This window comes from Aythya marila, assembly GCF_965140915.1.
Source record: "Aythya marila genome assembly, chromosome: 2".
NCBI lineage: Eukaryota > Metazoa > Chordata > Aves > Anseriformes > Anatidae > Aythya > Aythya marila.
This window is the reverse complement of record NC_139043.1, coordinates 32,217,129-32,244,694: the sequence shown is the minus strand read 5'-3', so window position 1 is coordinate 32,244,694 and position 27,566 is coordinate 32,217,129. Positions and strand designations below refer to the sequence as shown.

At 38.7% G+C, this 27,566-nt stretch overlaps 1 protein-coding gene across 1 annotated transcript in view; it reads right to left on the bottom strand.

Annotated features, from left to right (window-relative positions):
• Window positions 1-27,566, bottom strand: part of HDAC9 (histone deacetylase 9) — a gene marked incomplete at its 3' end in the record, with an annotated part of 402,701 nt that overhangs the window by 189,912 nt on the left and 185,223 nt on the right. The window contains 5 exon segments of the mRNA XM_082754738.1: window positions 2,738-2,955; window positions 3,331-3,541; window positions 5,898-6,020; window positions 11,896-12,011; window positions 14,730-14,861. Of these exon segments, the coding sequence (XP_082610864.1) occupies window positions 2,738-2,955; window positions 3,331-3,541; window positions 5,898-6,020; window positions 11,896-12,011; window positions 14,730-14,861 (800 nt within the window).

Sequence of the window (27,566 nt, the reverse complement as noted above, 5' to 3'; positions counted from 1 at the left end):
GTACTCCTAATTAAAACATTTTTTCAAGACTGAAAAGGAGGGAATCTGTGCAGATATGTGTTTCATTATATGGCCTATGTTCAGAACAGTGAGGAAAGAGGAGTGGAAAATAAAAACATGTATTCACCTGATACATGCTCAGACTTGTCCTAAGAAATGCAAAGATGTCTTTGCTACATGGTGTAGAACATCTCATTCTACGGTTCAGGTAAGCCTCCTTTGCAGAGTTTACGTTTGATTGTAAGAGCCACACAAAGCTGTTAGCTTAAATAACAAACAAAAAACTGCAAATAAAGGTAAGGTAAGGTAAGAACAAAGTATATCCCATCCTGCTGGCGGAGTTAAAAAACCTTATGCCAGCACAGATGTTCAATCCAAACCTTTAAATTTAATGGGTTAAAAAAATATAATTTTGAATTCAGTACTTAACAGCCACTCCCTCATTTGATCATTTCTCACTTCCTTCAATAATGGCTACCATTAAATGCCAGTTTTTAAAAATCACATTTATTCTGTTAATTACGTAAGAGAACACCTGGCTTTCCATATACTTGCAGAAGACAGATGTATGATTGGAGCACGGTCATTTTCAGTGGTATTCATCAGAACGGTTCTTCTGGGAATAGTATGGTAGAAGAATCTCTTCGCTACAGACAGTAAAAAAAGTCTGATAAACCACCCACATCCTCACATAATCCACTGCTTCTGTGGATGCAGCATGATCCTATCCCTCCTTAGGTGTTTGCTGCTCTGATGAGTTACTGTGCTCCTGATGAAAGCTAGCTGCTTGGGGAGTAGAGATAAGGGAGACTGAGCTATCTGGGCAAAGGAAGTAAGCTAAAGACCCTGGGATAAAGATAAATTTCTACTACCTACATTCGCATATAGCCTATACTGTAGAGAATAAAAGCTAGGTTCATTAAGTTTTAAGAGAAGCAATTGTTTTGTCTCTTTATTACAAATACCCATGTGAGAATGAATGGGTATTTCAACTGTTTTGGGAGGGACTTGTTCTCAATATTTAGTTTCATAAAAGTTTAACAGGAAAAAAAAATGTTATTGAAACAACCATCATCACAGGCCAACCTCACTCTTTTTAGTTCTTTTCCAGTCTGAATCTTGTGAGGTGCAATGTATCCTAGTAAAATGTGACTCAAGTTAAATTTTGACATTCAGGAAAAATGGTCCTGTCCTGTAAGTCACAGTGCATATCCCCAAATGCTATGGTAGAATGTATGCAGATAAGTGTGACCTAACACAAACATGTCAATGTGGTTCTTTGCTTTGTGAAGAATGCATAAACAGTAACTGATCAGTTTGCAGTGGATACCCACAAACAGCATAAAGACTCAGTACTTTACTGGTAAAGATTCTTTTCAAACAGTTGAGGGCAGGTGAAATATTTTCAAAACCTGAGGCTACAAGATATGCCATCTTGATTAAACATATGGAATGCATACTCAAAGAAAAGCCAACTGGAGTCCTAGTTGAGTAATCAAAACACCCAAGCTGAGAGGGGTTAACATGCAAGGATCAGCTCTGAACTTTGAAGTTTTCTGGTCTTCATTTTTTCTAATTAAGACAAGATTTAATAACCAAACCACTGTACAAACTATGTACTTAAACTCTAGGTTTGTTTCTAATTTTGTTGGGAATTCTTAGTAGATTCCAAAGAATCAGTACCCCCTGGGAAGTTCACCCTTGCAAGATGGACTGACTTTTTTTTTTTTTCTTTTCACATAGGTACAAAGACCAAATACTCTGCTTTTCATCTTTTCTTCTTTGCCACTAGCTCTTCTATATAGTTATCACATAACTTAAACAAAACAAGAGAAGTAAAGATGTGTGATATTTGAATTATTCAAGGAGCTCCAACAAACAACTTTTGGAAGGCTATGCAGTAAGTGAAGAAAAATGTTCTTCAGATAAAAGCATTTAGTTACTTGAATATCTTCATTTTAGAGCAGGGAACGGCATCACATTTGTTGTAGAAGCATTAGCCCCTGATAAATCTACCTAGATATTGCTGTACTTTGTTTATTAGTGAATGGTCCCTTTTCTTCTTTCTTTCTCCTCAGAAAAATGTGTTACTATACAGGGAAACAGGGACACAGTTCAACTTGTATCTGATATTAGTAATAGCAAATGCTTCTCTTTCTCCTTCACTGGCATTTTTTTATCATATAGCTAACAAACCATTATGTTATTCATGAATTTACATTGAAGAAGCTGATTTGATAAAAGATGATTACAAATTTATTCAGACTGTCAATATATTTCTAACACAAAAAAGATCAATTTCATCAGCTGGTTGACTTCAAATGAGTTATATATTTATTCCACATAATATTCCACAACAAATGAGCTTAAAATATGATTCAAAGGCAGCTGAACTGAATGATTTCTGAAACTGGAAATGACAAATAAAAAAAAAAAGCTGGATAGACAGCCAGTAATCTTTATGGCGTAATTTACCATTTGGCAGGAAAGCATCTGTAAATAAAACTGAAAGATGCTTTGATACCTATTTCATTGAACTGTATTCTTATTGGTGTCAACAAGCATATCAAAAGCTGAAAATGAGGACCTATATAAAAGTACACTAACTATGCATAAGCAAGGTAATCCTGCAAGAACCTGTCTATTCTCATCTACCACATGGCACTGACATCTATTATGTTCCTTATTAGTTTTCAACATTCATGTTCATTAGAAATTCCTTACTTTGGGAACTCACCTTATTCATGTGGATCTGTTGCTGGTACTGTTTCTGCTTCTCCAAAAACTGTTGATGTTGCTGCTGGATGACCAGCTGGGCCAAAGTACTTTGAGGAAGAGGAGCTGACTGGGTTCGATTCAGTGGCCTGTGACGAGGCAGTTTGTGGGCAGCTCTTATGCCGGGTGAGACTCTTTCCTTCGCTGCTAAAGGAGACTGTGGATGAAGAGGAACTGCTCCTGCAAAAGAGTGACATTTCACTCCAGTGTAAAGAAAAACAAACTACTGGTTCTAATAGAAGAGAAATCTCTCAGTAAGAAGAGTGGTGTATGTTGCAGAACTTAGCATTAGCACTGATGCAGTGGGACGTGTACCACATGCCTAGCCATGCTGGGAAGTTCAGCAGCTGCAAAAGAATGTGATGAAGTAATCATTTTCTCTTTTCTGTAATCATGGAATTCTTTCAGGCTAACGAACTCAAGCAGAATCACTAACGTGGGAAAAAAAAAAATCTATGCTTTTCTCTCCCACCCTTCTACTTTTCACAACAGTCAGAATACAAACGTCATTAAAAATATCTAAAATGATTGTTGTGTTGAAGCTTTGATCATTACCAGTCACAAGAAGTTTTTGCTGTCTCATTTGTTCTTTCAGTAACAGATGTTGCAAGAGAGCCTGGTGGCTGCTATTTGGCTTTCCCTCCAAAGCAACATGAGGATGAGCTGAAGAAGGAGGAATGCTCCCCCCATACTGTCCAGCCAAGGCCACTCCTTGTCTGAGCGTCTGGGTCTCTCCCTTCTGCTTTTCTTTGAATGATGATGAAGCCTGTCAAAAAACAATGACACTCGTAACTGTTTTTCATTCACCTGGCCATTTCCTGGCTATTTCCACTTGTCTTACGGTATGTTTTCTAAATGCAGAAAAAGTAGTTAAAATCCCTCTCTTACACGTTGATTCTGAGATGAAAAGGGAGGGGGAAGAAGCCTGTTAAATGTAGCACTGCAAGAAACTAAATAACTAAAGCACTTGGAAAAATTCAGTAATAAAAGCCAAAGCACAAGGAACTACTAGTCAGAACATTATTAATGAAAAGACGGGACCTATCCTTAAAATTCCTAAAGGCCTTTCCCAGCCTCGTGCAGAGGAAAAAAGGGAATCAGAGGAAATAGTTTCCATTGAGCTTGGAATAGGCAAGGCTTAGTTTTCACATAACTTTCCATCAGACAGCAAGCCAATCAGCAAAACAAAATAATTACCTGTAGTAGTGGTAAGCTATTACTTTTCCTGAAGCATTCCCTGACTCCCTGAAGGACAGCTCAAAACTTTCACCATTTGCAAAGTAAATGTGTACAGTTAAACTCTGGTCTACTGAATTATCAAGAGCTGTTGTGTGTGTGTGGCCTTTTAAAGTACCCTTATAAATTGCACAGTTATTGATTTCAAGCTTTTTGTAAACTTTGGCCGTTCAGGATTGCAAATATACTTTAGATTTCTTTGTTCCTAATAAAAATCTAGTTTTAAAAAAATGTATTTCAAGGGTAGTCAAGCTTGAGTAGTAATTTTTACAGTTAGAATAATTAACAGAAATAAGTGTGTTGAGGCTTGCTCACTTATGGTATGTCACGGTAAAATAACATCTCTCTGATAATCTGAATTTCGCATATTGTAACAAGGCAAACCAAAGTTTATACAAATTTTTTGGGGGTGTATGCTTACTTTAGCCTCTGTCATTATCCTTCCCTGAAAAACGAACACCTAAATAAACTTTACATTCAATTTGCAACTACTTAGTCTGGTAACAGACATAAACAATACATGCATAAATTAACCCCTTTATTTTTTCAAATGCCAAAAGTAATATTTGGTACAAGCTGGTAACATCAAAAGTTCTCATCATTTGAGTGAGAAAATTAAAGATGCTTTCATTTCCCTTTTCAACGTTATAAAATTTATTTGAAGCTAGTTATATTTATGTGAAATAGCTAGGAAATTTTTGATGATATAGTCTGGAAAAGTAAGCACTACTTTTCATGTTCAGTTCAAGTTTTCCATCCCTTAAAAACAATAACTTGCTTATAAATATTTCATGAAAGACTTCAAGAGCAGTGATTTAAAGCTTGCACAATTTTACACACAAAGTTCTATCTAACGTTAAAATGTTGGACTGCAATAATATGCTATTGGTGAGACATGAAATAAAATGTAAAAGCCATAAAATGACATGAAACTTTAACCTGCAACTAAGTTTAGCACTGGAATTAAGTAGTACTTCTAATAAACCATAGTAGACTGTACATATATATGCTTTTTATATTCTGGAAATCTAGAATATTTCTATTTTACCAATTCATGTTCTGTCAAATATGAATTGCTAGAATTTCTTCAGAATTTATACAGTGTTGTAATAGAAGCATAATATACTTATATTAGAATTTTTACAGGAAATCAGGAAGGAAAAGTTTTGACCGGTAGCAAAGTTTTCAGTTATTTTACTGAGTCTCAGATTTCACCTACAGATTACTGTAACTTTGGCTAGATCTAAAGATCTTTATCCATCAATATGGATTTCCATACATATTGTATCTGTTTTCTTATACATTTCACATACTAATTTAACATTGAGCTCTAAATAAAGTTGATTGCTACAGACTGAACAAAGGGCATATGAATATAACTAGTCATTAAATGTTGTTTATATATCCACAGATTTAATTTATAATTGATAGTACACCCCTTATAAAACAAACCCACTTGCAGGAATACAGGGTTCTTCCACTACCACACTTCAGCCCAGCTTATGTTCCTGTTAGCATCTCATTATAAAAAGTTACAGGTGCTGTACTTTACCAGGTAGGAGTGATCATATAATTTGAACATTTATACTAAATTGTATCCTCATGTTTTTCTCACCATGTCTGAAATCTGTTATCAGATTTGCAGATATAAATGCAATATATATGGCCTATATTTAGCTAAGCTCCACACTGGCACTTACTTGTGATTAAGAATGACTACTGCTTTCAAGTTGTGCCCTTAAATTTTCAGAAGTTGCCCAATGCAAAGAAAGGTCTGTCTCCTACTATCAATTGCTTATGTTACAAAATGCTAAAAAAGAGAATAGGCAGAAAGTAGGCTTTCTGGGAGCAAAAGTAGACAGTAAGGCTTTGGACTGGTCACTTACAGTGATTTGAGTTTGTACTGCTGGAAGTCCCAAGGTAATGTTGGGCAGAGAAGGGGACGTGTACAGACTCAACAAGTTCACTGATTCATCCTGAATCAAAAGGCGTTGCTGTGAAACCAGATGCTGGAATAAAGAGAAAAAAACAAAGTATGTATAATCTCGAGGCTTTTTATCTTGGCTATTTTATTCTGATTGTGCATTGATAGCCAGTTATGTATCATGCATTGGTTTGCATCCCAATGGGGTTCCAGATAAGTACTGTCCCTGTAAAAAAGCTATTGATATTTCCTTCCTTGGGAAAACAACTGAAATACATCTGGGATTATACCTTGGTTAGTAAATTAAATTCCTACTCCATCCCAGAATCTTGAGGATTCTTAGACCTTCTCTTCTCTTGTCAACTGCACTTTCACTATTAGAAATTCAGTGAATTTCACTATCAGAAATTCATTGGCTAAATTAATTCATTGGCTAAACTTCTGAATGTCTTTATCTAGCCAAACCAAAGGTGTCATGATTATGGATGTATTAAATGTCTACATTGTTACGGTTCTTAAAGTTTTGTGGTAAGGTATGAAACGTATCCTACCTGGTTTATGTGTTAATTTACCCATATTGTGATATGAGGATGTTTCAGGCACATTATTTACTTCCATTGACATGGGAATCTTGGGTAGAAAGTGAGCCACATTGTCACATCTGATGTTTAAAAAAATATACTCTCTCTCTGCATATACACAAGAACAGTGTCCCATCATTCTCTGATGATGATGATGATGGTGAACCCTCTCACAGCCTTTATAACTCCTTTAAAGTTAAGATCTTTAACACTTGCTTTGAATCCTTGTGATATAATTTTAAAGGATGTGGAATTGCTGATATATTTTTAATTACTGTCAAGTAAAAACAGACATTCTACAAAGATCACCCTCTGTCTTTCCATTTTAGATTCATTGGGAAGAAACATAAAGTTGCATTACCGCAACAGGAATCTTTTTGATGCCTTTGCCTTTTTACTTTAACAGTCATGTTTTTCAACATGTGGTCTAGTATAGTTGCTTGAATTATATTTTCTGTTTAACTCTTGCTTCCCTCCCAGAACTTTAACACAATAAGACCTACAAAGGTCTTATTAGACTTAGGAACTCTGGCATGATATCGTCCCCAAGGGAACAACATCCTTGAAAAAGAATACCCTGTGTAACAGTATGACACAGTGACTGCTTTCTTCCCAAACAAAAAGCATATGGGACTCCAATAATAGACCACCTCCAAGAGGGATACTGCACACTCGGGCTTTGACTAAAGTAAATATAATAACTTGTCAAGCATGTTGTGGGGAGCTGTAGATTTTCCCCTGGACAAACCTGGAATATCAATTAACTCTGTAAAATACTTTGTGCTAATACAATGCAACTTCAGACCATCAATGAAAAGTGGTTAGGCACAAAAACACAGGATGTTATTGCAAAACATAACCTTCCTCATACAGTTTGTTTGGAGGTATGACCTATCACTGAGACAGTCTATCTCTGTAATTTTCTTTTGGTACCTAGGGAATCTCAACAGATAGCATACGAAACAAAGAAGCTTCACTTGTATATTACATTAAATCTTGGCTAACAGTGTCTTGCCTTGATAACATCCAACTTTGACTATGATTAAAACCAAATATGTCAAGACTTTGGAGATATAATTGAGGAAGACTACAATGATTTAACTGGAAAAAGAAACCCGCAGCACCTCTGATGTGCTTTTTAGAAGATCATCAAATTTGTACCCACTGCAGTATGTACACAGAGACACTTCAAAATGCATGTTTCCTTTCTGGTTTTCAGTACGCCACCATTACCTTCTACGATTTGAACTAACACAACTGTGACAGTGTTTTTGACAGTAAAACATATTCCCACACTAAGATCAGGCATGACTGTTACACAAGGCAGAATCAATCATGTTATACATGTATACCATGGGAGGTTAATGTTGAAAACAGGAACTTATTAGTTAAGACTACTTCTGTCAAATTTTTAATACCTCTAATAATCAATCATTTTAATTTTGGTAACTTTGTTTTTTTAATAGTTTCAATAAAAATTAGTCTAAATGCCAGTAAAACCTCATCTCCCAGCGTAAGTTTAGCAGCCCACCTGCATGGATTAGAGTCCAGTACATGCTGCAATACAATTACATGACCCCAGCTGCAAATTCTCTTTACACAGTTGACAATACCCTGAGATGGTGGCACAAACTGGAGTTGCCAGCAGTGTCGCTTTGCAGAACAACGGCTAAGTCATGGTCCTCCTTCTCCGTGCAGACTTGATGGTTTGGACTGGCACCCAAATTATCCCCAAAACAACTGCCTTACTTGCTCCTCCATATACATACCCTCTGGGCCCATGGATCCTGCTCCCTGATGCTTAAAATAGCCTGTCAGCCTACTTACTGTCTTTCTTAAAATAGAGGTATGATAACAAAATGTAACAGTGCAGGATGATCAACAAGTACCCATATTTAGTTATCATACTTCTATTTTGCTGCCAGTGCCTGCAGAGAAGCAGGAACACCAACTTTGTGTGTACATGTTTATATGCACATTTAGACATTAGATGGGGAAGGGGAAATGGTTTGGCTTTAATACTTGTAAATTGTGAAGCTAGACTAAGTTTTTTCATAGCTTTGAATATTCACTATTACATTCTTATTTCTTATTTTGCTAATTAGACTCTCTTCATGTACAGTTGAAACAAACCTCACCAGCTGGTCAGAAACGCAGACAATTTGCCTCTAGCCACTTGCGAAGTGTGCCATATTGAGCTGAGAATTACAAACACAGGGCTGTGGGCTTGCACAGATCAACTATACATTTACCTGCCATGTATGTCATTTATGCCTCCTGTATAAAGTGATATTCTAGAAAATGCTGCTTTCCAATGAGCAAATGAAAGAGAAAGAAAACTATCTGGAGCCCACTGACACCATGTGGAAGTCTGTCATTGACTTCAATGGCTTTTGACCAGGCTGTGTATGCCCAAAATTAATAACTTCTCGTGTCTATGGCAGGTTGTCCCTCTGAACACAAGGGACGTGGCTGTGCAGGGGATCAATCCTGCTTGCATTTCTCATGCAAGTACGATTTAGCCCCAGCACAGCAGGTGACCTGAAAATGTACAGCACGCTACATGAGACAAATAGCTACTGCGGTGAACCTTGATGCTGCTGGAGAGAAGTGGGCCTAATAAAAATAGCATTTTATTTCTAAGGCGCAATTAAAATCTTGAGTTTAACTTTCAAGTTTCATATAATGAGACCAGTGTTTTAACAAATGGTACTGAAAGTATCATTAGGGGAACTATGATAGTAAAAGATTATCTGCAAAAATGTACCGTTTGCAGTGCACCTTTATGCATTCAAAAAAATGTAAATGTCTGCTCACCAGACTGTCTGCTCCAGAGGGTAAACCATTTAGAGGTCTAGCTATTCAAATGGATATGTCAAGAAGACTTTAAAAATCTGTTTCATTACTGATAATGCTCTAATTCTGTCTATGCACTGGAGTGTAATCATTTACGGTATTGACTCATGTTTTACTGGTAAATGGCTCTGTCATAGCAACCTGTTTTTCCCCAGCAAAAAGTGTTTTATTTGCTGCCATGAAAACCACGGCTATCCACCCACTCAGATATGAGCACAACACTTACTGCAAATGTCACAACAACGATTATGAAACAACAGCAATGTGAGTCATGCAGAATTACAGCAAAACAAGTGATACTTTGGGTGATTTTGGAACACTTATCCTATTATTAGAAACTTCTGTACTTTATGTAACTGATGAAAAATGAATTAGATATATAACCTTGGAGAGCTGGCAGCTAATGCTAAGCTAGCAAAGCAATATGTAGCAGTTTGGTTGCTGTTAAACTACCAAGGAAAATCCCACTGAAAACAAAATGCACTGAAATTGAGATTTATGGAAAAATGTTAGAGCCCACAGGACCACAGTATTAACAGTCAAGTAACCAGAGAGGTAAAGAAATCCCTGACTAGATCCAGAAATGGAAGTCAGTAGTTTCAGTTTTTTAGCCCACTTCCAGCTAGCTAAGTGACTGACACATTAATTTCCAGCACATGGAAATTAACTTTAAAAGGAACTTTTTAGGCTCATTTGAAGTTTTGGATTGTGTGGAACTAAACCTACAGATGTCTGGCACAGTAATGGCAACTGATGTGCAACAAAGTTTTGTATTAATAAACAGAGTATAACTTTGTTGGTTCTTGGTACAGCCTTTCCAAATCTCCCCAGATTGCCAGTCTGACTGGGTTGTATGCTTGTCTTTATAGTAGTTCAACACTGTGGGCAAGTGTCGAGAAACTAAAACGTGCAAAGTAACAAGCACTGTAAGCCAGTCTGCGTCATTATTCCCCTTACATTTTGTAGTATTCTCAAATCAACACAAGATCCAATTGAGTAGGTTTTCCTGTTTAATACAGCATTAACATCTGTATATGCCAAACTTCTAACTACAACATTCCCAATATTAAAATATACCATTTAATTCTACAGAACTAGGATCTGATCTTATCTGAATGATGGATCTTGCTCTGCATCATTTACATTTTTTTGCAATCACATACAGAGGGGCTATGAGGCAAGACCACATGTTAGCCATCAATGCCATTTTTTTTCTTTTTGGTTACGGGCCAAAGAGAGGCTACTAATCAGTGTGCAGAGGTCACCCACCTGCCCCCTGGATCATAGTTCACACACACAATTAATTCATTATGGGGAAAAGTCACTGCTGGAGGTTGAACTGCCCATTCTTTTTTTTTTTTTTTTTTTTTCTTTTTTTTTTTTTTTTGAGGTGAGTGTCCTGCCACTGACCTGGAGAAATAGCTCCATTAGCTAAAACTCTGTTAAATCACGTTTTCTTATGCAATTTTTTCTAACACATTGTATAAACCAATGATTAATAGAAAATTTTACCACCAAAGCAAGAATTGCTATATGTAGGGGCACTGGACACAGGATGTTTCTGAATTTCTTTCTCTCTTAGTTGTATTAATTTATTGTCCCTTTACAATATTGCCATGCAAAGCATGACTTAGGCCTGATGTCTATGGTAAATGAGGTTTATCACAACTGATTTACCATCTGCATTCCTGTCGTTATAGGCACGTAAGTATGAAACACAATAATGAGTAGTTAAGATTCCTTCCATGTACAATCTAGCTTCACAAAAGAAGTGTCAAAGACTCCTAGCAAATCAGTTACATTGGTAAGCACTGAACAGATAAAGAAACTGAGGTACAGCAAAGGCAGATGTGAAAAAAGACTTAGTCACTTAACACTGATACTGTACCTAAACAAATCTACTTCAACAGCATCTGAACCTCGGATTGCCTTATCTCTTACGTGTTAGAGTCAGCAATGATGAAGTCAGTCTTTCACATGTGAAAGTTCTTCATTAGCATTCACCACTGTGCACTTCTTCAAATTATCCCAGAAGGTAAGCCAGATTTCCTCCCACCCACAGCAATATGAGATCCTGAAAACAGGTAAAGCATTGCTTTTTTGCCTCATCCAGGAAGAGGGCTGCAGTGACACTGTAAACACTGCAGTGATTGTTCATCTCATGTTCAACTGTTGTTACCTCATTAGTTCTTCATCCCCTTGCTCCCCAATATCTTTCCTAATATTCTGCAACACAGATGCTTCCTAATTCCTTCCATAGCCTTCTCCAACTTCTTTGGTAGCATCACAGCTGCTTTTGTTTAGGCTTCTGTTACCGAAGAGTCTCTTTATTTGCTGGCCTCCTTTCTGAACACATATCTCATATAAAACATACTCTCCTGTAAGCCTGCAGTGTCCTAGTATCTCTGATGATTATAGCTTCTGCAATTATTTTGCTTGTATGTATCATCAAACTGGAGTTTCAAATCTCTTCAACCTTGCCATCTGAGCAGTCAACTACCCAATAAAGAGAAAGAGTCTTACCTCAGCTTGAATGCTAGATGGCAAAACTGAGCTTTCACTTTCTGTTATACTGCTGGTCGGACCATTGCTTGGGGAACTGGGACCTGATCCAGGGGAGCTGCTACTGACTGAGGATTCTGGAAAACAGATGAAGCATACATGAATTCATGGTTCACACCAAAAAACACAACACTTCAATTAACTGGATACACTTAATGGCACAGGGTGTTTTCTTTTGCTGTTGAAAAATATCTACCAATTATGAATGGGCTATTTACTTACACTAAAGTTTTTTAACTCACTCTCCTTTTCCTTTGTTTGTCCTTTTACAGTGCTAACAAGGAAAAATACTCTTGGTCTTTCTCTTTCTGACCCGTCTGCTTTACAAAGGGTGAATTTAATTATTTAATCATTTTCACAAAGATGGTATGATGCTCAGTATCAGGCAAGGATAGACACACAGAACTTGTAAAGAGTGAAAAGGATATAAAGTATTTTATTTTTAATTGAGTCCTGCTTCTGTAAGAGATCAAAATGACAGAGATAGTAGGCTTGCAAAGGTCATGATAACATACCATCAATTCATGAGGCCTACTGCCATCCCCTTAGCATTTAAAAAGGGTGCTGTTGTAGCCAAATTTTTACATATGCAAGTAATAATGACAGAATATACACCACTTTCACTGCATCTTTAGTACAAATACGAAGGAATATTTACCACATACAATAATCTTAAAATGGCATTTTAAAGGCTATATGTTATCTTGATTTAATATTTCCCAAGTTCTTTTAAAGATAACGGGGAAGAGTCTAATTGTGTGTTGCTGCATTCAGTCATTCTAATCCTATACTGATATAAATGAAAGTTCTGCACATGGGAACAACTAACAAGGATAAAGATGAAAGAATGTGGCATTAGTAGAGATAAGGCTATTTCAGGTGATAACCTTCAAATGCAAATCTTCAGGAAGTTAAAATAATGAACAACTAAGTGTGGCAGTAAATATTCTATGGCCACTTCTTTGCTTCTTTGCTCTTTCTCAGTTAACTTGCAAAAATACATCCTCATTTTGACCAAAAGTAACAGGAGATTTCCTGGTAGTTTCTTGGACCTGTTGCTGTTTCTTGCTAAAGCTGATTTCAATTTACTGAAGTGAATCAGTACCAAGCTACAGTAGCTGGTAAGGTAAAGTTCTTTCCCTGTTTTCTCACTACTTTTCATAGAGCAGTAGAAACTTTTTTTCTTTTCTCAGTTTTTGAATAATTATAATAGTTCTTTTATATAAATAAAGGGCTACTTTTAGTTAAAAGAATTTTTAAAAGGAGAAAAAAGCTTCAGGCAAATGCTGCATCAGGGAAGCTCTGTTTATGAAAGGTAAAAAGTGTCATATAACAGATATTGTTAATTACAATTACAATCTGTAATGCTGAGAATTATTGTCAGATCCAGAAAGAGAATACTTTTTTTTTTTTCCCTCCAGGTTTCTGTTTTGTCAATGGCTGCAGGAAAAGAATATTCTGGGTAAAACATTTTACTTTATACTTTTCTTGCAAGTGTACAAAATATAAAGAAATCATCTAAAATCACCTTTCATTATAAGGTAGTGGAGATCAAGAAGCTCATAACAGCATCAGCAAATGGAAATAGTACATTAGTTGTAAAAATTCTAATGAATAAGAATTTCATTTATGAGGACATCGAAGTGAATTCATTCATTATGCTTTATACTTCCTTCTTGTTGTGTCATAATTCTGATATACTAAATGAATTAAGTCACGTTTGACAGTTCAGAAACATTTCATTGTATAAGCATACAGCCTGATTGTAGTAACACTTGAACAAGCCATGAAGGTACCAAATACTAATGTGAAGTCAAAGTAAGAAACCTCAAATGTTCTTCTCTTTCAAATCAACAATTAAGGTCTTGACTCATTCTAGTCCTGAGCACCAAAATGAGAGAATTTTAGACTGTTTAGCAGCTGGGGTGCAATTCTGCAAAATAATATATGTTACGAAGTTATGACTCTATAATGTCAAACAGGTGAAAGAAAGCCTTGGCATCCACTGTCAAGGGTAGGAAAAATATTGAAAGAAATACTACTTGATGACAAATTTTTATTTTGCTTTTTTTCCCTCTATCCCTTTATATTCAGAATCCTGTATCTTTACACGCTAAAAGTTTCCTTTCAATTACCAAGAATACTATCAGCTGTGGCCAAAAATACGTCACTCAGTATTTAAACATTTCAACTTGTGCTACTGAAAAAATAGCTTAGTGAGCCCTTACATCAAAATGAACTGATTGACATTTTCAAGCAAGAGAAACCAGCAGGATAGGACCAAACACAAGATTCCAAAACGGTCTGTGATTAACCTAAGTAACATCAGACAGGTGTGTTTGTGCCTGCTAGTAGCATCTACATTTTCCACAGGAGACAAGAAGTGGGACATGCAAAACTCCAAATGCTCTCCATGTACAGAAGACACAAATTAGGGGAAGATGCTATTGTTTTCTCATTTAATATCCCATACCATCAACAGTTTACCGATTATTTGTTCTACCTGTTTCCCAAGCACTGTTTTCCAAACTGGCTGGAAAGGATGGCTTTCAAATGGACAATGTCTTTTTAGTAAGTGGTAGAAAGCTGAAGATTACAAGTTATTCATACATAGCAATTTCTTTAATATGCTTTTCTTGTCAGCAGCAGGAAAGATTAAAAGAAAAAAAAAAAAAAGACGATGCATACTTTTGTTTAGTAAACAATTTAAATTCCAATATACCACTTTTAGGAGTATTTTATATATGCCTACAAGCAGTCACAGTTATGACATAATTTCTCTATTCTGACATTACCTGTCACCTCAAAGAGTCGCTTCTTGAATGAACTGACAACGTTTCCATCCTTTCTCCTGAGTAAAGGACTGCTTCTCCTTTCTGTCACCTTTTGTTTTAACCTTGAACGTACCTTCAAATTGGGCTCTGAGGCTGCAGATGAAGAGAAGAAAATGAATGATTATAAAACAAATTATTACTTTACCCAGACACCATTGGCATTCCCTATAGGACCTCATCTGGTCCAAGGAGAGCTCAGAGGCAGAGATTTTACTGCCCATTATCTCCAGTCATTCTGCTGATCCTCATACAACTCCATCTCAGGCTGAAGGCTCAGAAAGAGAGGAAAGAGGCCAAAAAGGTTTGAATTCCAGTATTGTTACCACTTTCAACTTCACCTCCATTTTGCCCACCCCTAGTCCTCTCTTCCAAAACAAGTTCAAAATAAACATGTATTGATGAGAATGCCTCTATTTCCCACCTGCCTATGAGACAACAGCAGAGAAGAGAGGAGAGAATTGTATTTTTATGTCATTTCTTTAACATCCTTAACATTAAAGCAAAATAACAATTAAATATAAAATAAAATAAAATAAAATAAAATAAAATAAAATAAAATAAAATAAAATAAAATAAAATAAAATAAAATAAAATAAAATAAAATAAAATAAAATAAAATAAAATAAAATAAAATAAAGCCTGTATTTAACATGTAGTTTATGCAGTAAATTCTGATTTCTTCTCTTTTCTGCCTCTAAACATTTTTGATTCCTCATATATTCATGAATTTAAGGCACAGACACTAAGCTATTAAAGCAAAATATTTCAGTGGATATGCTGAAAAAGGCAGAAAAGAATTTTAATTATAACACATTGAATTAACTTCTTTTCCTCCCTAAAGAACTAGCCATTACTTTTTTTCTCATTCCATTTCAACTCTAAAGTTACCCATTAATTATCATTAATATCATTAGTATTAATTAGAGATGACTGAAACTTGTGTTCTACAACATTTTAATCTCTCTTGAAGGTGAAAACTTGGATGGAAATACACCTTGGAACTTGGAACATTATAATTGGATTATGGCCTGATGACAGAAATAGAAAGAAACCTCCACTGCTGCCTTTTGATTTCTGTTAGAAATATAAATTATGACAAGACTTGCTGGCAGAACATTTCTTGGTCAGCAATTTTAGGCCCAGATCTTCAATGTTTTCTCAGTAACACACCAAACAACTAGATTTATTACAGTGTCCTAGGAACATTTACACAGAAAAGCATACGGTCTGAAAATGAAGAAGTAGGATTGCTTCCCAGAAAACCTAGGATTACATTTAATGCACCTTGGGCAGGTTCCACCTTTGTTTCCCAAATGGACACAGTCTTTACATGCTGAGACCAGAGATGAAGTTCAGCTATGCTTCTTATTTTGTGATATTTTTAGCATGATGTTTCATGTACTCATTTATCTGTTCTTATAAGTAAACCCTCTATCAAACAGACTGCTAAGAGCTAGTGAAAGATAATTGTGGAATAGACTTTGTTTGTGTTTCCCCTTCTGGAACTGAGGCTTGGCTAAGCAGTATCTCAAAACAAAGAGAGCTGAAACTGGAATCAGTTCTCTCTCCTATGCACCAACATAAATTCAGCCCCAAAGAAGGAGCAGGAGTTAGCAGAAAAACTAAATAAATGAAATCTTCACTCAATTCAACATTTTACCGCTTGTCATTCTGGGACAGGAACTCACAGAATCACAGAACTTCTAGGTTGGAAGAGACCTCAAGATCATCAAGTCCAACCTCTGACCTAACACTAACAGTCCCCACTAAACCATATTGCTAAGCTCTACATCTAAACGTCTTTTAAAGACCTTCAGGGATGGTGACTCCACCACTTCCCTGGGCAGCCCGTTCCAATGCCTCACAACCGTCTCAGTAAGGAAGTTCTTCCTAACATCCAACCTAAAACTCCCCTGGCGCAACTTCAGCCCATTCCCCCTCGTCCTGTCCCCAGGCACATGGGAGAATAGACAAACCCTCACCTCGCTACAGCCTCCTTTAAGGTATCTGTAGAGATCAATAAGGTTGCCCCTGAGCCTCCTTTTCTCCAGGCTGAACAAGCCCAGCTCCCTCAGCCATTCCTCGTAGGACTTGTTCTCCATACCCCTCACCAGCTTTGTCGCCCTTCTCTGGACTCGCTCAAGCACCTTGATGTCCTTCTTGTAGCGAGGGGCCCAAAACTGAACACAGTACCCGAGGTGCGGCCTCATCAGAGACGAGTACAGGGGGACAATCACTTCCCTAACCCTGCTGGCCATGCTGCTTCTTATGCAAGCCAGGATGCTGTTGGCCTTCTTGGCCACCTGAGCACACTGCTGGCTCATATTCAGCCAACTATCAACCAATATTCCCAGGTCCTTCTCCACCTGGCAGCTTTCCAACCAATCCTCTCCCAGTCTGTAGCTCTGCTTGGGGTTATTGCGCCCCAGGTGCAGGACCCGGCACTTGGCCTTGTTGAACTTCATACAGTAGACCTCAGCCCATCGGTCCAGCCTATCCAGATCCTCCTGCAGAGCCTTCCTACCCTCGAGCAGATTGACACACGCACCTAACTTGGTGTCATCTGCGAACTTACTGAGGGTGCACTCGATGCCCTCGTCCAGATTATTGATGAAGATATTAAAGAGGACCAGCCCCAGCACCAAGCCCTGGGGAATGCCACTAGTGACTGGCCTCCAACTGGATTTGACTCCATTCACCATGACTCTTTGGGCCCGGATATCCAGCCAGTTTCTAACCCAACGAAGTGTACACCAGTCCAAGCCACAAGCAGACAGTTTCTAGAGGAGAATGCTGTGGGAAACAGTGTCAAAAGCCTTGCTGAAGTCAAGGTAGACCACATCCACAGCCTTTCCCTCATCCACCCAGCGCGTCACTTTGTCATAGAAGGAGATCAGGTTCGTTAAGCAGGACCTGTCTTTCATAAACCCATGCTGACTGGGCCTGATCGCCTGCTTGCCCTGCAAGTGCCGCGTGATGACACTCAAGATAATCTGCTCCATGAGCTTCCCTAGCACTGAGGTCAAACTGACAGGCCTATAGTTCCCCAGGTCTGCCCTCAGGCCCTTCTTGTAGATAGGCATCATGTTTGCAAGCCACCAGTCAACTGGGACCTAAAACTCAAACGTATGCTTCTAATTCCAATCCTTGCCCAGCATGTAAGATCATGAGTTTGTTTCCTGCTGTCCCGCTCATTCCCTCAGTGATGAGGACATGAGAAATGTTCATGTGGGACCAAAAGGAACTGCACCTCTGCCAGAGTGCTGCTGTGACCTGCAGTTCCCACAGCCACTTGCTCCCTTCACCAGATACTCTGTCACTCTTGGCCAGCTCTCCCTTTAAATATCTTATGAATTGAATACATTTCAGACAAAGATACATAGGCTAGAAAAATCATGGAAATCTTTAATAATAAAAACATTAACAAGAAATCTTGATTTTATCTGTTACTACCATAATTAAGACCAATGGTTCTTGTACCAGAGACTTGTTTGCTAAGACACCATTTGGTATTAAACTGAAAATATAACAGTGGGCTAAGTTTACACTACATGCTTTCATCACAGGTCTCATCCAAGTATGATGACATTTTAAGAAAAGGTGCTGACCCCACTTGCACTTATGGTTATTTTCATTTGTACTATTCCACAGTCTTAATATTTAGAAAATATTTCTATATCCATGCCAGAGTAATATACAAACCCTCTGCAACATTTACTGGGGAGGTAATCCACTCACACATGAATGTTTCATGGTGATTGCCTTTGTGTTTTTACCACACTCCCATCATAATTCTGCATCCCAATCAATAATAGGAATAAGAGGAAGCAGACTTTGTTCTCAGTGTCTGAATTTATGAGGCAGCTGAGAATCACAGAATCACAGAATCACAGAATTTTCTAGGTTGGAAGAGACCTCAAGGTCATCGAGTCCAACCTCCAACCTAACGCTAACAGCCCTCCACTAAACCATATCCCTAAGTTCTACATCTAAACGTCTTTTGAAGACTTCCAAGGATGGTGACTCCACCACTTCCCTGGGCAGCCTGTTCCAATGCCTCACAACCCTTTCAGTGAAGAAGTTCTTCCTAACATCTAGCCTAAAACTCCCCTGGCTCAACTTAAACCCATTCCCCCTCGTCCTGTCACCAGGCACGTGGGAGAACAGGCCAACCCCCACCTCGCTACAGCCTCCCTTGAGGTACCTAAAAAGAGCGATAAGGTCGCCCCTGAGCCTCCTCTTCTCCAGGCTGAACAAGCCCAGCTCCCTCAGCCGCTCCTCGTAGGACTTGTTCTCCAGGCCCCTCACCAGCTTCGTCGCCCTTCTCTGCACCCGCTCAAGCACCTCCATGTCCTTCTTGTAGCGAGGGGCCCAAAACTGAACACAGTACTCGAGGTGCGGCCTCACCAGAGCTGAGTACAGGGGGACGATCACCTCCCTAGCCCTGCTGGTCACGCTGTTCCTAATACAAGCCAGGATGCCGTTGGCCTTCTTGGCCACCTGAGCACACTGCTGGCTCATATTCAGCCGACTGTCCACCATCACTCCCAGGTCCTTCTCTGCCTGGCAGCTTTCCAACCATTCCTCTCCCAGCCTGTAGCTCTGCTTGGGGTTATTGCGCCCCAGGTGCAGGACCCGGCACTTGGCCTTGTTAAACTTCATGCAGTTGACCTCAGCCCATCGGTCCAGCCTATCCAGATCCTCCTGCAGAGCTTTCCTATCCTCAAGCAGATCGACACACGCACCTAACTTGGTGTCATCTGCGAACTTACTGAGGGTGCACTCGATGCCCTCGTCCAGATCATCGATGAAGATATTAAAGAGGACCGGCCCCAGCACCGAGCCCTGGGGGACGCCACTAGTGACTGGCCTCCAACTGGACTTGGCTCCATTCACCACGACTCTTTGGGCCCGGCTATCCAGCCAGTTTCTAACCCAACGAAGCGTGCGCCAGTCCAAGCCAAGAGCAGCCAGTTTCTTGAGGAGAATGCTGTGGGAGACGGTGTCAAAAGCCTTGCTGAAGTCAAGGTAGACCACATCCACAGCCTTTCCCTCATCCACCCAGCGCGTCACTCTGTCATAGAAGGAGATCAGGTTCGTCAGGCATGACCTGCCTTTCATAAAGCCATGCTGACTGGGCCTGATCGCCTGCTTCCCCTTCAAGTGCTGCATGATGACTCTCAGGAGGATCTGCTCCATGAGCTTTCCTGGCACTGAGGTCAAACTGACAGGCCTGTAGTTTCCTGGGTCAGCCCTCCGGCCCTTCTTGTAGATGGGCGTCACGTTTGCTAGCCGCCAGTCGATTGGGACCTCCCCCGATAGCCAGGACTGTTGATAAATGATGGACAGTGGCTTGGCCAGCTCCTCTGCCAGTTCCCTCAGTACCCTTGGGTGGATCCCATCTGGCCCCATCGACTTGTGCACATCTAAGTGCCGTAGTAGGTCACCAACCAGTTCTTCATGGATAATGAGGGCCACATCCTGCTCCCCATCCCCTTCCACCAGCTCAGGGTACTGGGTATCCAGAGAACATCCGGTATTGCCGCTAAAGACTGAGGCGAAGAAGGCATTGAGCACCTCCGCCTTTTCCTCATCTCTTGTAACTAAGTTTCCCCCCGCATCCAGTAAAGGATGGAGATTCTCCTTAGTCCTCCTTTTTGTGTTGATGTATTTATAGAAACGTTTTTTGTTATCTTTAACGGCAGTAGCCAGATTGAGCTCCAGATGAGCTTTGGCCTTCCTAATTTTGTCCCTGCACAGCCTCGCTACTTCTTTAAAGTCCTCCTTAGTGGCCTGCCCACTTTTCCAAAGCTTATAAACCCTCTTTTTCCTCCTAAGATCAAGCCACAATTCTCTGTTGAGCCAGGCCGGTCTTCTTCCCCGCCAGCTCGTCTTTGGGCACGTGGGAACAGACCGTTCCTGCGCCATTAAGACTTCCCTCTTGAAGAGCGCCCAGCCTTCCTGGACCCCTCTGCCCTTCAGAACCGCCTCCCAAGGGACTCCACCAACCAGTGTCCTGAGCAGCTCAAAGTCAGACAGAGAGACAGAGAAGACAGACTTTGTATGAAATATGACATATTATTTTAAAGTGGAAATAACCAATCTTAAAGTGAAAATGTATGAAGAGTGACTTTTAAATTATACAATAGACCTTCCAAGACAAAGCTAAGGGTTAAGGATTGTGTGCTTCAAATGGGAGCCAGTCTCCCATGAGAAACTGCCAGCTGCTAAGACAGTACCAGCTAGGACTCAAGGGCTGGCAATAAGTATTCAGATTTCAGTGTGCTCAGTATATTTAACCAATTTGAGAATGTCTGGACAAAGTGTAGAACTGGAAATTGGGTTCTTGATATCTGTCAGTGGCTGGGCCATTGGCTTGGTGTATGCACGTAGAGACGACTAGACCATCATGCCCTACTGAAGCTGAAGCAAGCTATTGCTGGCTGCAATGGGTACCGATCACTACAGCAATCCTATGTGCTTCAGTGTGTTCCTACATCCTACTGTAATAACACATCTATAATTGTCAACTCTCTGATGATTGCTAAAAACACAAAATTAAGTATTTTAAGCCTCAAGAATATAGCTATGGATAAAAAATATAAAGATACACATATGTGTATACATGTATACATATACTAGCCCAAAGCTTATACATGAGATTATTTCTAAATGACTAATCCTTTTAAATCTGAAATGCAAACAAGTGAGCGAAGTGAAAAAATATATATTTAAAAAAATTAAAAAACATTTTAAAAACAAATTTTAAAAGTGTATTTTAAACATTTTTTTAATTTAATTGTTCCCCTAATATTTGCAAGGCACTTGGAAAGACTTAGCTGTGAATGCTGAATAATAATAATTAAACTGACTTATGTTTTAAATGACTATTTGGTTTGATACTTGAACTCATAGTTCTTAGAACTGGTCTTCAGAGGGAACTGTTTAAAATAACTTACTTGCATTAGCCACCCCATGTGTATTTCTACTGCATGTATTAGCACCTTTGCTCAGTTTAATTAATCCATTGTCAAAGCTGACTATGTTCATCACCCAAAGGCATTCTCAGTGTAGAACAGGAGTGTCACAAGGGGAGCCAGCACCAAATAACTTCTGAGGCTTAAACTTTACTCACCAGTTTGCCACAGAACAGCTTCCTCAGGGAGGTACAAGCCCTTAAGCCCTAAAGAATTAACTTTTTTTTTTTTTTCCCCCTCCATTAATACCACAAAATCATTGAAAAGCCCTTCATGAAGTCTATGACTTTATGTGGTAATAGGACCTCTCTGAAGTGCTAGAGGTGCTGAAGGCAGTGGGGTTTGTTGGGTTAGATTTCTGCCACTACAGTGGTAGAAAACCAAGAAGACAGAACGCCAGAGATGAGAGAAAAATGGGAGCACACAGCTGGGAGCGGGGCAGGTGGGGAAAACAGGGCTGTACCTTCTATGGCCATAGGCCAATAGATTGGGCCACTTATCTAAAATCCTGCTAAAAGCCAGCATACATCTGATGTAGGTCTAATTGGCCATTATTAGCCTAACCTCTTCACTCTGCAAATCTTTGCACTTCTACTACATTTAGCATTTTGGGACAACTAATAATTTGTTCCCACTTTGGGAAAGGAAAAATATATTAATTGAGAGTGTTTTGTAGGAAAGCAAACAAAACAATACAGTGATTTTCTCTGAGGGTTGCCAAAGCCCATCTCATGGACTTGATGGAAATCAGCTGATATCCATCTGAGTGATTCACTCATGTGGATTTCAAGAAAGACAAGCCTGAGAATGACTTAGTTTATGCAACTCTGTAGCACAATTTGGAATAATAAGATGTGACAGTAATATGGCTTGTTCAGAGTTTCTTTACTATTACATGGCTTAACATCTCTTTTTAGTGCTAGTAATAATGAATCGATATTTCTCTTTAAATGACTTCAAGTGGACAACAGCTATGAAAGATACAGAAAGTATCAAACAACAACAGAAGATATAGGCAATACAAGAATCAATTACCTAACTCCTTGTCATGCATGACTTGTAGTTATATCTACAGAACTAATAATTTTGATAATTCTTCCTAGGTGAAGATGAAAGATAGCATCTTCATGATTTTTGTCATTTTTTATGGTGGCTTGAAATAGCAGAAAATAAGTATTTCCATTTTAACTGTTTTGTTAAAATGGAAAATATACAGGCTCCTGTATGGCCACATACTAATTTAATTACAACAACCATCATTGCTCAGGTGAAAGAAAACTATTATCTCCTGAGTAACATGATACTGAAACACAAGCATGAGAGATATGAAAATGATTCAGTATAGTCATTATGTCATATACTGCACTTTGCTTAATATTAGCAATTTGCAGATACTAGCATTAAAGAATACAGCCTGGGGCTAGGGTGCTCCCAGACAAGCTGAGGTTTTCTTTTTTAACGGGGCTTTGCTTCACCATTGTATTTTTTGTTGTTGTTGTTTTTTGTTTGTTTGCTTAATTAAATAAACACAACACACACATATTTAAGAACAAGCAATAAAAATCCTTTCTGTGCTTGGGGAGAACACATATATATATGAAGGGAATGTGAAAGATAATAACATGCTACTTTCTGATGGTTCCAGGAACACAGTACTACTTTTGTATCAGAAAAGCGTGTGCCAACTTCAAATCAGCATTTAATGAACCCAGGCAGGAAATGGGGGATGGGAGAGGGTGTATAGTGAGCAGGTCCTCATCTTAGTTGAAAGCCATATATAGGAAACCTGAAGAACAGAAAGTGAGCTTTTGTCCAGGCTTCCAAAAGCTCTAAAGTGAAAGCATTTCCTTTTCTTAGCTGGTAGGCTGGCTTGAAAAAGCTGTGGGGCAGTTGAGGTAAATGATACTAAATTTGGCTACAAAGAGTTCAACCACAGCACAAGCAGCGTCAAAATTCCCATTTTACTTGAGAAAGATGAATTGTTCCCTATTGCCCAGGCTCCAACTGTTATCACTAAGATCATTTGGAAACAATAACACTGACTTCTCTAAAGTATTTAAGTCAACAGAAACAACTATGAAACAAATACTTCATGATTTTGAAGTAATTCTAGCTCTTCACTGGTATTCTCTGTATCTTTAGTTATCATTTTTAAGGTGTGAAGGGTCATATATTAAATTGATTCAAATATATTCTGTGCTATACTTCATGCAGAAGTTATCCCTGGCTTTTTCCTGCCTTATATCTACCAAGTGCCAGTAAAGGAATACTGTCAAGAAATCTTTCCTTTCCCCTTTCCCTTTCCTCTCCCCTCCCCTCTCCTCTTTTATGCTATTCTGTTAGAGACCCATGCACAGATGAACATTATGTACTTTACAACACACAACCATGACAAGTCTGTGCCTGAGAAAACTTAAAGTGTAAATTACAGAAGAAAAAAAAAAGGATTGTGTATGGGTATAGATCTTTGGAGGTACAAGAGAAAATAATGAGATGATACTGGTTAGCATGATGACTGGCATTGCCAGCATACCAGTGGCTTAACCTTTGTCAAGATTCTTTCTAGCACTGAGACAAATGAGAATTTTCTAGAAGATGCTGAATGTGAATAATGAAATAAATTTGAGATCTCTGTGGTGATTTCCTTTTAAGCAGGAGGAGCAGAATGGGAGAAAACATACTGTGAAAGTATCTTTATTTTGTGGGTTCACTGCATAACAGAATGGGTTCCTTGTTCATACTATGGGTTCCCCTTCACCATGGTAATATACACCAATAACAAAGCAGCCTGCCTTTCTGTGCTGTGCCAGGGCCTGGAGATCAAGGAAGAAGTCAAATCCCCTTCACTACTGCAGCAAGAACAGCCAAAGAGGCATATCTAAGTTCCTAAGATCTTAGTCTGAGAGCAGCGGGTTAGTGAGAAATTTCTCAGTTTCCCCATCAGTGATATAGGCACTGTGAAAGGCACAAGAAACTTTTCATGACATCAGAAAGGCTAAATGAGGAGATAGTCTGGGCTTCATCACCAAAACTATGAATGCAAGCAATTTCAGACAGAAAGCTGGAGAGGGAGAGAACACAGGTGAGGGACCAAAATTGCTTCCAGCTTCCCTAGCTGCTCTGTGGAGAGCTGTGAATGAGTTTGTCCTTCTGAGGGCCCTGATGGTCTCCCAGCCTTTCCCCTGCACCACGTGATTCTAGCAGACATGTAAATGTTCTCTGTTCTGCATGGAGTTTCAGACATGTGCTCTGACTTCCCGTAGGCAGCCACAGACTGTTTCAACCACCTCCACATGGCTGAATATATTAGACATAGGCAAGATGAGCAGTGACTTTTTGTTTTCTACATGACCGACTGACTTTTGCTGTAGGAAGCCACATTCCAGTACAAAACAATACCAGACAATAAACACATAGGGCATTCTTCTCTAGGAGTGGATTGTGAGATACCAGTCTGTAGTATAGTTTTCTAGACTCAATGGCTTCTAAATTCTGGTCATTTAAAAACACATTTCTGAAAGAGCTTTAAATTAGATTCATGAGACAAAAAGCCATTTACATAACCTCTCTAAAGCTCTTCCAAGAGCTACATGGACCTGACCGCTGGGTGGTCCCAACCGCAAGTGCACCAGATACAGAGGTATAGGACGGAGACACTTTGTTTTTCTGGCTTGCATCACCTAATGTGTTTTCAGCCTATACAGAAACTGTTTCCTGTACAACCATTTGCTTTAAGGGGAATGTTGGTCATATGTGAAACCCTTTAGTCCTTTGCTTTATTTTACTTTTGTAAAAGGTAGAACACTTTATTTATTCAGACTAAGTTAAATATCCATTCCCCAAATAAAAAAACAGCTTCAGTGAAACACATGGTAAAACAGCTAATTAGATTAGAGGGGATCTCTTGACTCTTCAGCTCTCTTCAGGCTAAGGAAGCCAATTTAACGAGATTAGCAATTTTTCATTGATTTCCTAAAGAAGGTTCAAAAATGCAATATACCCTGAAGCCATTTTGAATATCTAACTTTTCCTTCTTATTCACTGTAGTATTTATGGAAACAGAAAATTGCTGTTTCATTATCCATACAAACAAGAATTATCTTTCTAGTAATGCTTTATTGAGTTAGGTGTAGGAATTAGAGCTGGATGCATTTAGCCATTTAGCATTTAGCTCATTTGAACACCCAGATTTAGTTATGTATGATCAGCAGTCCTGCTGGTTCGGTCTTGATTATTGGGATTATCAAATCCAGTTGATTATTCTTGCCTCCACTTCTGACCATATACACCTGCAAATATTGCAAATTGCACTCTTCATCCTAAATCCTCCTCTGAGGATCAAACCTCTAATTCTTCCGAAGGAAAAATTACTTTCTCCAGTGAAGAAGTGTCAGAAATAATCCTCTAAGTGTAACAGTCCAGACTTTTACAGGACCACAGTTTGACCCCTAGATACTAGATGAATGATGTATTTCTTATAAAATAATTATGTTCACTACTAAGTTGTTCCCCAGGCCCCATTTAAAAAAAAAAAAAAAAAAAAAAAAAAAAAAAAAAAAAGTTAATAGGGTGATTAAATCCCACGGACTTAAATCTATGAAAATATCCATCAGTGATAGCTCAGTGATGGCAGATAGAGAGTGTAATGTAATATTTTGTCAGCCTTCAGAAATTCCTGATTAAGCCCCATCATCTTCTCCCCTACATGTATTTTCAGAGGACACCAATTTCATCCATAGATAAGAGTGGGACAGGACTAGATTGCTGAAGCATACTCTTAAGGGTTGTCCAAAGGCAGAGCAGAGTATCAGCAGAGGGACTCTGCTACAACAGTACTGGATGCCAAGATAATGACAGCACCAAAAGGCAGTGCATATTGTTTTCCTAACAGATGAAAACTCTGGCCACATTCAGCTCAAAGGTAGGAAGGCACAACTACACTGAAGACAAATGAAGCTAAATTTGGCCCAAAAGTTGTCTGGAGTTTAAAAGCATGTTTGTCTAGCTTCTGCAAGCAAAGCTGACTTTGTGAAACCATGTCTCCAAAAAAAAACCCACCTGTTTAAAATCTTAATTAGACATTGATATTGCACCTTAACAATGAAACTGCATTAAAACAAGTTTACTTTTAGATAAGTTCTTTATGCTCTGGGATATAATTCCAGTCCCCTACAACTTAATTAGCTAAATATACAATGTAACCTTCCATCTGGTAGAGTAATTTAACAGGAATAATTGTGCACCACCATAACTCAACGAGACACTGAGGAAAACCATTGAAATGCTATTTCCTTTCCTTTGGAAGAGAATTATGTACAATTTCAGCATGCTTTGCATTTCTAACAGTTAAAGCCAACAGGGAGGTATCACTCTCATTTATATTACTTTCCCATGAGAAAATCAAAAGCAAAGTACAAAGCTTATGCCGTTGTTCATGAATGGCTCTGTAATACTTACTTGGCTTTAGCCAGAACATGTTATTTGGCAGCTAAAACCTTTAATTAGAATTGTGGGTTTGAACAGATTTTTCAGTGAAACTATGTTTTGCAGGAGTTTGGAGAAGTGCAATCTTTACTAACCAACGTATTCTATTTTGGATGATATGATACCATGTGATTTCCACTTTTTGCTTCTCTCTCTGTTTCCCTTTTTGCCATCTTTTAGATGTTCTTGTTTATTTTTCTGAAAGTTTTCAATTGTCCCTGTCCTAGACACAGTAGAAGAAAAAAAACTTTGAAGTCAGTAGCAAACAGTCCTGTTTGATTTGTGTGGAACAAAGTGCTTCAAATTTTATGTATAATATTTTGTAACTTATTTATCC